We start from the raw sequence: 12,009 nt of genomic DNA, 5'->3' as shown, positions 1-12,009 counted from the left end.
GTAAATAGTTAGCCACAGCATATGCCCCCAAGTAATTAGGTAGCCACAGCACATGCCCCCCAAGTAAATAGGTAACCACAGCACATGCCCCCCAAGTAAATAGGTAACCCCAACACATACCTCCAGTAGATGGGTAGCCCCAGCACATACTCCCAGTATATAGGAAGCCACAGCATATGCCCCCAAGTAGATAAGTAGTCACAGCACATGCCCCCCAGTTTATAGGTAGCCACAGCACATATTCCCAGTAGATAGGTAGCCCTAGCCCATTCCCCCAGTAGTTAGGTAGCCATAGCACATGTTCCCAGTAGATAGGTAGCCCCAGCACATACCCCCAAGTAGATAGGTAGCCACAGCACATGCCCCACAGTAGATAATCATAGCAAAAAAAAAAAAAAAAATGTTCACTTACCAGCGCTCCCTGCAGCCAGCTCATTGCTCCCACACTCTTCTCTTTGACCCAGACGATGGCCGCGATGGTACCTTGGTCGTACAAAGGAGGTGGGCAGCAGTAACATCGCTGCCTGTGTCCAGTAATCAGTCTAGCAGACACACAGCATCCATCACTATGTATTAAAGATCTGTCTGAGAGCCAGATGCAGCCAACAAAAGAGCCACATCTGGCTCCCGAGCCATAGGTTCCCTACCCCTGCTCTATGGCAAGTTTAATTTATTTAAAAATAATCTCCCTAAATTTCTCTACCCTTTTCATGGTCTATGCCCAATTATTCTTCCGAAAAGTATGTTCCAGTTGTTAGATAGGAATCAAGGTTTTTTTTTTTTTTTTCTACTTCCACCATGGGACATGAACAAGCAAATCACCTGAGGCATGTTACTCAGGGTGGTCACAATCTGGTGACAGATCCTCTTTAAAGGGAACCAGTCACCGCTGTTTGAAAGAAAATAGCCTTCGACAAGTTGCCATACAGCCCTTTTAGCCTAAGGGCACCTTTTTTTTTTTTTTTTTTTTTTTTTAACTGACTTGATTGATGATCACAAGTGAAGAAAAAGAATTCTGATACTCTGCTTGGTAACCAGGCAGAGAATCCAGTGAGTCGGACTGGGCATATGCTCACACTTGAGTCCAGCAGCCTCCTGTGAATCTGAGGAGTGCGGACTGAGGAGTGAAACTGATGACGTGCTGAGAGGAGGCTGTTGGACTCAAGTGTGAGCATATACCCAGTCCGACTCGCTGGATTCTCTAGCAGGTTACCAGGCAGAGGATCAAAATTCATTATCTCCACTTGTGACCATTGATCAAGTTAATTAAAAAACAGGATTGCCTTTGGCAATAAGGGCTCTATGGGAACCTGTCTAATGCTATTTTTTTTTACACAGCAGTGACAGGTTTGCTTTAAGGTTACTAGGTATACAGTGGGTTGGAAAGTATTCAGACTCCTTTAAATTTTTCACTATTTGTGTCATTGCAGCCGATTGGCTGACAAAGTTTTTTTTGCTCATTAATGTGATCTCTGCACCCCATCTTAACAGAAACCCCCTCAGAAATGTAGATATTTTTGCTAATTTATTAAAGGTATCTACCACCACGATGATCAAGCACACCGACATACTGTTGTGTGCCCCCTCTGGAAGGATATGCTCGTTTAGCTTCTTATGCACTGGAATTTTACAAAAAAAGGCTTTCAAAATTATGCAAACAAGCCCGAGAGGCTCAGGGCTTTATAGCTGTTAATGGAGCCTGGAGCCCCTATTTTGAATAATTTTTAAGCCTATTCTTCTTATAAACAAGGGCATAAGAAGCTTAAATAAGAGCTGATCCTGCCAGAGGGAGCACAGAGCAGTATGTCAGTGTGCTTGGTTTACAATCCTTCAGCCTGGTGGTAGATGTTCATTAAACAATAAAAGCTAAAATAATCACATAGTAATAAGCATTTAACTCACATGCACTCCATTTCCTTCTGATCCTCCATGTGATTCCAGCTATATTAAACCGATTTGACTTCATTAGGAAAGTCACACACCTATCTATATAAGATCTCAAAGCTCACAGTGCATGACAGATCACATGCACATCATGAGGTCTAAGAAACTGCACAAGTAGCTCAGAGAGAGAATTTTTGAGGGGCCAAGGTTACAAAAGAATTTCTGCGGCACTCAAGGTTTCTAAGAACACAGTAGCCTCCATAATGCTTAAATGGAAGAAGTTTGGGATGACCACAAACTAAGCCAGCAAGCTAAACTAAGAAATTGTGTGTTAAGAGCCTTGGAGAGAGAGCTAAAGAAGAACCCCAAGGTTACTGTTGCTGAGCTCCAGAGATGCAAAATGGAGATCGGAGAAAGTTCCACAAAGGCTACTACTGTATCATTGGGGCCCTGCACCAGTCAGGGCTTTATGGCATAATGGGCTGGTAGAAGCCTCTCCTCAGTGCAAGACTATGAAAGCCTGCATGCAGTTACCGTATTTTCTGGACTATAAGACGCACTTTTTTTCCCCAGAAAATGGGGAAAAAACAGTAGTGCGTCTTATAGTCCGGATGTAGCCTGCAGGAGGGGATGGAGCTGCGCTCTGCCAGCTGATGCTGGCAGTAAGCGCAGCCCTTCACAGTGGAGCGCAGCGGCTGTACTGAGTGCCGCTACGCTCCTCTCCTCCTCTCAGCCCTCCACTGCTGGAGGGAATGGAGGGCAGCTAAAGCTGGCAGAGCGCAGCGCTTTGTAACTCATGTATATATCGATGTCCTCCAGCTTTGTGGCAGAGCAGCAGCAGTGGATAGAGAGGGGGAGGAGAAAGGCACAGACTCTGGCCAATCCCCGCTGGGCTTGTAAGTAGCTCAGAGTGAAGAAGAAGGTGAAGGCTGCCGGCAGTGTGTGCAGAGGAGCCTGTACTGTGCTGTGTCTGACCTGTAACTTCTCTCCGGAACACAGGATCAGATAAGTGATAAGTGCTCCCTTCCCCCCGTCTCTGCTCTCACAGTCTTAACCCCTTGTTGCCTGGTATGTAGAGGCTGCTGTCTTTTGAAGGTACCTTACCCCACAGACCAAGCTCTTGTGACCATTGTACAAGGACTGTCACCTCCTGTGTCCCCTCCCCATAGATTGTAAGCTCTTGTGGCCATCGTACAAGGACTGTCACCTCCTGTGTCCCCTCCCCATAGATTGTAAGCTCTTGTGGCCATTGTACAAGGACTATCACCTCCTGTGTCCTCCTCCTCCCCATAGATTGTAAGCTCTTATGGCCATTTCACAAGGATTGTCACCTCCTGTGTCCCCCTCCCCATAGATTGTAAGCTCTTGTGACCATTGTACAAGGACTGTCACCTCCTGTGTCCCCTCATCCTCCTCATAGATTGTAAGCTCTTGTGACCATTGTACAAGCACTGTCATCTCCTGTGTCCCCCTCCTCATAGATTGTTAGCTCTTGTGGCCATTGTACAAGCACTGTCATCTCCTGTGTCCCCCTCCTCATAGATTGTAAGCTCTTGTGGCCATTGTACAAGGACTGTCACCTCCTCTGCCCCCTTATCCTACTCATAGATTGTAAGCTCTTGTGGCCATCATACAAGCACTCACATCTCCTGTATCCTCTTCCTCATAGATTGTAAGCTCTGGGGACCATTGTACAAGCGCTGTCACCTCCTGTGTCCCCCTCCTCCTCATAGATTGTAAGCTCTTGTGACCATTGTACAAGCACTGTCACCTCCTCTGCCCCTCTCCTCCTCATAGATTGTAAGCTCTTGTGACTATTGTACAAGCACTGTCATCTCATGTGTCCTCCTCCTTCTCATAGATTGTAAGCTCTTGTGACCATTGTCACATATGCGCATACCTATACAGCCCTGGTAACTCTTGAGACCCCCTGACTACATGCCAGCATAATTCTATCTAATGATAGACGGCGGTGTCCGGAAGAGGAGGAGGGGGTGACCGCTGCTCGCCCCTGCCCCTCTCCAAAGAGGAACATGGCTGCACTGCACCACCCAGTTACTTTACTGTTACTTTATTAAAAATTTTAGCATACTATTTGGGGGAAAAAACATTTTTTCTTATTTTTCCTCCTCTAAAACCTATGTGCGTCTTATGGTCCAGTGCGTCTTATAGTCCGAAAAATACGGTAACAAACAAACACATGAGGGACTCCCAGACCATCAGAAATAAGATTCTCTGGTTTGATAAGACTGAACTTTTTGGTGTTAATTCAAAGTGATATGTGTGGTGAAAACCAGGCACTGCTCATCACTTGCCAAATACAATCCCAAAAGTGAAACTTGGTGGTGGACGCATCATGCTGTGGGGGTGTTTTTCAGCTGCAGGGACAGGACAACAGGTTGCGATTGAATAAATGCGGCCAAGTACAGAGATATCCTGGATAAAAAACTCTTCCAGGGTGCTCTGGGAATTAGTTATACTTTCCAACAAGACATTTACTAGCTCAAAAGTTGTTTCTACTCAATACTGAGCAAAGGGTCTGAATATGTATTACCATGCAATATTTCAGTTGTTCTGGTCTAATAAATTAGCAAAAACACCTACAATATCCATCTTCTGTAGATAGAGTGTACATTAATAAGCAGGAAAAAGAACACTTTTGATCTTAGCAATTGGCTGCAATAAAACAAATAGTGAAAAATTTAAAGGGGTCTGAATACTATCTGTATCCACTGTATTTACTTAAACAACCCTCTGTGCATATATCTATGCAGAATACTATTAAAATGACATACAATAGTACCTTTGCTGGAGGTGTACAAAAGAGCAGACTGAAAGGAGACCACAGGTGTATCGGTCAGACTTTCTTCCACAGACATCTGTACTGCATACCCTGCATCAGGATTAACATTGGGAAGTGACAAGAGATCCGTAGACCGCACAAAGAAGTTTCCATGAAATGTATGGATAGAAAGACCTAGAGAAGGATGCAGATAATACAAGTTCTAAATCATACAGCTTTCTTCCTATACTAATAAGCAACTGGAAACAAACATTATAAACGGTAATTTAAAATAGTAAAAAAACTGCTTGAGTATTATCATCATTTGAATGATGGTAAAATGTATTCATACAGACCTTTAGTGCACCTTATCCTCATAACAGCCTCAAAGCCAATCTTCCGTGTAAGGTATCGCTTTAACTCTTTCTGCAGTTTTTCTACTTGTACTGGATTATGCTGGTGATGGTATGCACGATAATAGTAAATACTACCCGCTGAGTATCTGGAAATACAACCTGAAACAAAATTTTCAAAGCTGAACATGCTACATAAAAAAGTTTAGGAGTTTTAGGTGCTGAAAATTTGAAGCCAATGGCATACCTAAAGAAGCCAAATCTGAGTATCTGCCACTTAGGAGAAACAAATCAACTGCTACTTGCTGTCCTGAACAATCCAAAGCAAGCTTCTTGTAAAAGTCAGTTGCTGGTGTCAAATTGTGAATATCCTGTAAAAATAAATAAGAAAATATACCAGTGAATAGTCTTGAATTCACACAATTTGTTGCCATAAACTTCAAAATGTAATACTGGATAAGGTTGAAAAAAAAGACAAGTGTCCATCAACTTCTCTGGTATTGATCCACAAAGTATTGCCATGGAGAATAGTGGGTCAATTATTAATTTTAAATCAATGCATATATTGGTACATATTACCCATGTTATATCATACATAGCAACAATACATTTTGGCTTATGTAGAATACAGCAAACCTATTCAAGAATACCAGTAAGCCAATATGTACGTACAATATCAATCTTTATTAATCTGTATTTATCTTTGTAATTGATGATGTGATAATAAAAACATACTAAAAACAATTTTAAAAATAGTTGGCTGCTAATTATTCATGCCTTCCTTTGGCTCTTATGCCTGCCTCCTCCCTGCCGGTAACATCCAATGGAGCCAGAGGGGGCTCCTATGACATATACAGGAGCCTATGAGACTCATTAGCATATTTTTTAATGTCCGTTTTCACAAAAAATAAGCCATTTAAGTTAAATAAAGAACGTGTCCAGTTTCAGGGGGCACATGCCAGCATGCAAGTATGCCTGGGTTAAAATCACTAAATCCATGTAGTTGTTTTCCATTGAGAATAAAAAGAATATGCCACAGTAATAGATCAAAAACAAAAGTTTACCAACATGCCAGGGACACAAGACAGGAATTAATGATACAACTCAAACAGGAACAGCAGGAACCTGTTCCATTCATAACCAACCATCATCTCATTAGTCCCAAATGAGAAATGTGGGATCCAAAGATTTTAGAGATCTTTTGATTATCGTCCATCATTAAAATTGCAAACCTAAAATGTTATTCAACGCTAGAAAACCAAGATTGGGAAATATTTACTTATCTGCGGGACAAACTGTAGTTTTTAGAGGCACCATTTAATATTCCAGTCAATGTACTGGAAAGCTAGAAAACTTGGGTGGTGAAATTGACAAAAAAAAAAAACACGTTTGCAACAATTTCTTGTTTGCTCTCTTGACACAATCACAGCAATAACAAATTTAAATACTGTATATACTTGAGTATAAGCCGACCCGAGTTTAAGCCGAGATCAATAATCTTACCACCAAAAACTGGGAAAACCTATTGACTCAAGTATAAGACGAAGCTGAGAAATGCATTGGTCACAGCCTGCCAAGTATATAGCCAGCCAGCCCCCAAGTAGCATATAGCCAGCCAGCCCCCAGTAGCATATAGCCAGCCAGCCCCACGTAGTATACAGCCAGCCAGTCCCCCAGTAGTATACAGCCAGCCAGTCCCCCAGTAGTATACAGCCAGCCAGTCCCCCAGTAGTATACAGCCAGCCAGTCCCCCAGTAGTATACAGCCAGCCAGTCCCCCAGTAGTATACAGCCAGCCAGTCCCCCAGTAGTATACAGCCAGCCAGTCCCCCAGTAGTATACAGCCAGCAAGTCCCCCAGTAGTATACGGCCAGCCAGGCCCCAGTAGTATACAACCAGCCAGGCCCCAGTAGTATATAGCCAGCCAGGCCCCAGTAGTATATAGCCAGCCAGGCCCCAGTAGTATACAGCCAGCCAGCCTGCACATAAAAATAAAAAATTACATACTCACCTTCAGTCTCAATGCCCAGCGCAGCTCCTCAATGTTCCGGTCCCCGCAGCTCCCCTTCTTTCTTCTCCTTGCTATATTACCCGGCAGTGATGCGTCCACGCAATGACACAATATTGTGTAAATTTTTCCCTTGCGTCCCACATGCAGCCACACCCGGAGGATGTCCCCTTGACCTCTGTGGGGACAGGAAGCAAAGAAGTTAAATGCCTCAGCCCGGCACCCGCACTCCAGTGTCTTCCTGTCCCTTCCTGTCCCTACACAGGGCAGGGAGCACAGAATATTCTCCGCCATCTCCTGTTCAGGAAGTTCAAAATGGAATCAGTGAAATCTACAGCACATTTATCCATCCTGGTGTATACATGTGCACAATAGATTTAAAGGATGTGAACTACCACATAATTTATTCCCTGTCGCAGACATTCCTTAAGTTTGCAATAACCTCACCAGAAGGGGAACTCCTATGCTTCCAGTACAATCGGGATATCTTCAGCTCCAAGAGTATTTTCGAAGGTAATTATAGAAGTAATTAACTTCTTAAGAACAAAACAAGTAGTGGTCATTCCTTACTTAGACAATTTGCTCATAGTTGCCAAAATTCAAGTGGAACTTGTTCAACACAGAGATCTTACAGTCCAGACCTTACTAAATCTGGGGTGGATTATAAATTGGGAAAAGTCCTCACTGATCCCGAACACAGAGACTATTTTCCTGGGTACTTCCTTAGACTCCATCAGCCAAAAGTCCTTTCTCCCAGCAGAGAAGAAAGAACGTCTGATTCTACAGATCAATATATTTCAGAAACATCAGAGTTTCTCCATAAGGGAGGCAATGAAGTTACTGAGTCAATTAACTGCCTTTATTTATTGTGACCAATGGGCTCAGAAACACGCCCGGATTATGCAGGGCTGGATACTTCAGTCCTGGGAAAAGAATCCCCTACACCTAGACAGGATCATCAACATTGTACCACCAGTCAAGAAATCCCTAATTTGGTGGACAATTCCTACACACTTAGAGAATGGAGTACCATGGCATCCCTGGCCTCTAACTCCAGTTCAAACAGACTCAAGTCTGAGAGGCTGGGGTGCAAACATAGCAGGTTCCTTCTTTCAAGGACTATGTCCTCCACTTACTCAAAAGATGTCCTCAAATTACCAGGAATTAAAAGCGGTAGGATCTCATCTGTTAAAAATTCTCCATGTGAAAATTCTGTCAGACAACTCCACGGCGGTGGCCTACCTTTGCTATGAGGGGGGAACTAAATCTCCGGACCTCATGGACCTCTCAAGCAAGATATTCTCTTGGGCGGAGAACCAGATAGACTTCTTGAGCAGGAAAACTTTAGCTCAAAACAAGTGGTGCCTAAACCAGGAAGTGTTCTGCCAACTAACTCTAATGTGGGGCATTATATCTAGCTGCATCCAAGCCGGTGTAGTTATTGGGTAGACATTGGAGTGCGGATGCCGGGGTGGGGAATTTAACTTCTCTGCTTCCTGTCCCCACAGAGGTCAAGGGATCATGCTCCAGGTGGGGCCTGGTGGACTAATGGACATGGAATTACCGGTAAGACCAATTCACTTTTTTAACACAGTGCCTTGTGTAACATTCATGACATGTGACCAGTGACATCATCGCAGGTCCTTTAGCCTTCTAAGAATAGCAAACTGAACACCATGTATGTGATTACATGAATTCACAGCAGCCTCCATGGAGTATGGAGAGGAGTAGAAGTCCATGGAGGCCGCTGTGACTTCATGTGGTCAGATACGTACATGAGGTACAGTTTGCCATCATTAAGAGGCTAACGTACCTAAGATGATGTCACTCTGGTCACATGGGGAGGATTAGATGGGAGAAGCCGTCCCAGCAGGACAAGCCCCCTTTGATACCCAGTGATAAAATTTGCACTTGCTGTATATGTGCAAATGTGATGACAGGTTCCCTTTAATCACTGTGTATGATGTTGGATGATTAATCCCTTGCCTCTGCAGAGTTTTCACTGCCCTGCTAAGACCCTATTTTTAAAATCAGACATGTGTCACTATAAGTGGTTATATCTCTGGAATATTTTAACATGTCCAAGGGACTTTGACCCTTAGGGACCAAGCTCATTTGCTCCCTGATGACCAAGGCAGATTTTTAAGAACTTGCATGTGTCACTTTATCCGGTAATAACTTTAGTAGGCTTTAACTACTTAAAGGGGTATTCTCATTTGAGCATTCACATTCAGATTTATTAATCTGCCATATATAAACATTTCTTCAATTAGATGTAAATGGACTGATATGGTCCCTGAAAATGTGCTCCTAACCCTGTTAATGTAAACTGTGCTTGATAACATGGACTGAGATTTATCATATGGACTATGCGTTTTGTTTTGCCGGCTGGAGCAAGCCCTTTGGCCTGTTATTTTTATGTCCAAAATAAAGACACCCGTTTTGTTCACCTGTAACACTGCTGCCTGGCGCTTCTCTAAAGGCTACTATTTGAGTTGAACCCCTACACCACATAAAGTGACATGTCACATTTTTAAAAAAGGGCCATGTCAGGAAGGTGCAAAATGGCCAAGTCGTTAATGGGGTTAAGAATATTTTTCAGGATGCCAGATCAGAAATTAGTAGAAAGCCAGTCATCCCTCCCCCTTTAGCATATAGCCAGCCATCCCTCCCCCTTTAGCATATAGCCAGCCATCTCTCCCCCTTTAGCATATAGCCAGCAATCCCTCACCCTTTAGTATATAGCAAGCCATCCCTCATTCTCTCTACAACTAGCATTTCTAGCACAACAATATACACCTATGCACGGTTACATAGATCTTTAATCTAATACAGCTATAATCTAATAACTTGGAGGTGTGCAGGGAGCGCTTATGGATGATCATACAATCTTTCTGCTGTCAAGCAGACGGGAGAGGGCTGAGACAGGCTAATAGAAGAGGATTAGCAAAGAATAAGGCAATTAATATAAATTGGAAAAATGTTTGTATTCAGCTATTGCAGCTGTAGAAAAACTTTTAAAGCGCAAATGTAAAGTTTATACTCTTTATGGGTGGAGAAAAAGAAAATCATCAATTCTTGCTCAGGATTTTCAGCATAACAAATAAAATAAAAATGCTTGCATGGATGTCACTTTCTGTGGACACAAAAATCATTCTTAATGGAGGGGTATAGAGTCTTGTCTTGTATCTTGTAATGTCATGGTGTTTCACTATATGCATTTTTTTTACGCCGATTGCTGTTAGCAAGCTTAGGTGCAGTACTAACACTCAAGCACACTAGATGTCTCTAAAACAGTACTTTCAGCTGGATGATTCTAAGGCCTAATTTACACAGATGTAAGCTCACCTGAGCATATGGGAGGCACACAGGAGAGGAGGGGTGAGCACTGTTCTATCTATCCCGTGTGTGGCCCCGTACCGCCTCCAGGCGCCCATTGGCATTTATGGGGACATATATATGGCCGCAAACTGAGCCTACAGTAGCGATGACCCTACGTGTTTTGTATTAACATCACGGGTCTTATATATGATATTTCTTGGAAAGATGTTCGCACACATGGGCAGTAACTTGCCCTATTCACACTTCTGACGGCTGTACGTTGGCAGACTCAATTCAGCAATTGTTCAGGTGCCCTTTTGGAACACCTAATAAAACCCCTTGCATTCAATCAATAACATGGCTCCCATTTAATGCTAATGCACCTACTTCATCTCTAGTAGTAGAAACGTTAAAGAATATGAAAAAGTTACAAATAACATGCACTATGTTTTGTAGCCTAACCTTTGCAGAGGACTTTTGGTTAGGTTCCTCTCTAGGTTTTAAGGAACCCGCACCCAATGTTGGAAGCTGTGTTTGGAAAAGAGATATTCGTCCACCGGTAGAGGAAATCAGCTTATATGCAGCCTGTAGTGCTGGTCCAAGAGCGCTTTTTGTCTCTGATGATTTTGTGAACATTTGTGGAAGGTTCTTCAGCAAGTCCTGGACCAACTAAGTATAGGAAATAGTAAACACTGTTACACAAAATGTATATTAGCTTGTTTTTAAACTGAACAGATATTATGTATAAATAAAACATTTGTGAACTAAAACCATGTATTTGACAGCTGGCACATAAAATCATGCTCAGGGCCGGATTATAGGCAGGGCCCCCACCATCTCCCCCCCCCCCCCCAGGGGGCCGCCACCAGATCGCCCGCCCCCCCCAGGGCCCCGACTCCTCAGCGGTGTTACTAGGGATGAGGTGGCTGTATGCAGCTGTGTTACTGGGGGCAAGGCGGCTGTGTGTAGCTGTGTTTACTGGGGGCGAGGCGGCTGTGTGTAGCTGTGTTACTGGGGGCGAGGCGGCTGTGTGTAGATGTGTTACTGGGGGCGAGGCGGCTGTATGTAGCTGTGCTACTGGGGGTGAGGTGGCTGTATATAGCTGTGTTACTGGGGATGAGGCAGCTGTATGTAGATGTGTTACTGCAGGGATAGTGGATAGTGAGCAGGAGGACGTATATGCACGCTGCACTCAGTGGGGGCCTCCACCAGATTTTGCGCCCAGGGGCCCCCACCAACCTTAATCCGGCCCTGATCATGCTTACAATTTTAGTCCACATGCCATTTTTGGTATTCACTCAGTCGGGAAAGCACATGTATGTGCTGAGCATACCCATTGACATGTACTGGCAGATGGAGGCATAGTTGTTGCTTCCGTCTGACAGGTATAAAACGCTTCCACTGAATAAGACAGGATGGAAAGATGTGGAAAACTACATCTTTCCATCCTGCTCCCTCCTGCTTAGAGACTTAGGAGGAAATAGAAACCGAATCTGCCCAACTTGACCTTACAACGTATGAAAAAAAAAAAAAAAAAAAGACGTGAAACCAGCCTTATTTATTTAACAAGTTCAACAAGTATGCCAGAAAAGTTCACAAAGTATATGCCAAATATATCAATACACATACTGTCAGGCATAATCCATAAGAGCCTTCTTTCTG

General features: G+C 43.5%; 1 protein-coding gene across 2 annotated transcripts in view; it reads right to left on the bottom strand.

The window, feature by feature from the left end:
- Positions 1–12,009, bottom strand: part of SEC24A (SEC24 homolog A, COPII coat complex component) — a 160,189-nt gene that overhangs the window by 52,632 nt on the left and 95,548 nt on the right. For both annotated transcript variants that reach the window (XM_072145854.1, XM_072145856.1), the window contains 4 exons: positions 10,810–11,016; positions 5,267–5,390; positions 5,023–5,181; positions 4,688–4,861 (listed from right to left, as the gene is read on the bottom strand). In XM_072145854.1, the coding sequence (XP_072001955.1) occupies positions 4,688–4,861; positions 5,023–5,181; positions 5,267–5,390; positions 10,810–11,016 (664 nt within the window). The remainder of the gene's footprint in view (positions 1–4,687; positions 4,862–5,022; positions 5,182–5,266; positions 5,391–10,809; positions 11,017–12,009) is intronic.

Source organism: Engystomops pustulosus, chromosome 4 (assembly GCF_040894005.1).
Source record: "Engystomops pustulosus chromosome 4, aEngPut4.maternal, whole genome shotgun sequence".
Classification (NCBI taxonomy): domain Eukaryota; kingdom Metazoa; phylum Chordata; class Amphibia; order Anura; family Leptodactylidae; genus Engystomops; species Engystomops pustulosus.
This window is presented reverse-complemented; position numbering and strand designations above follow the sequence as displayed.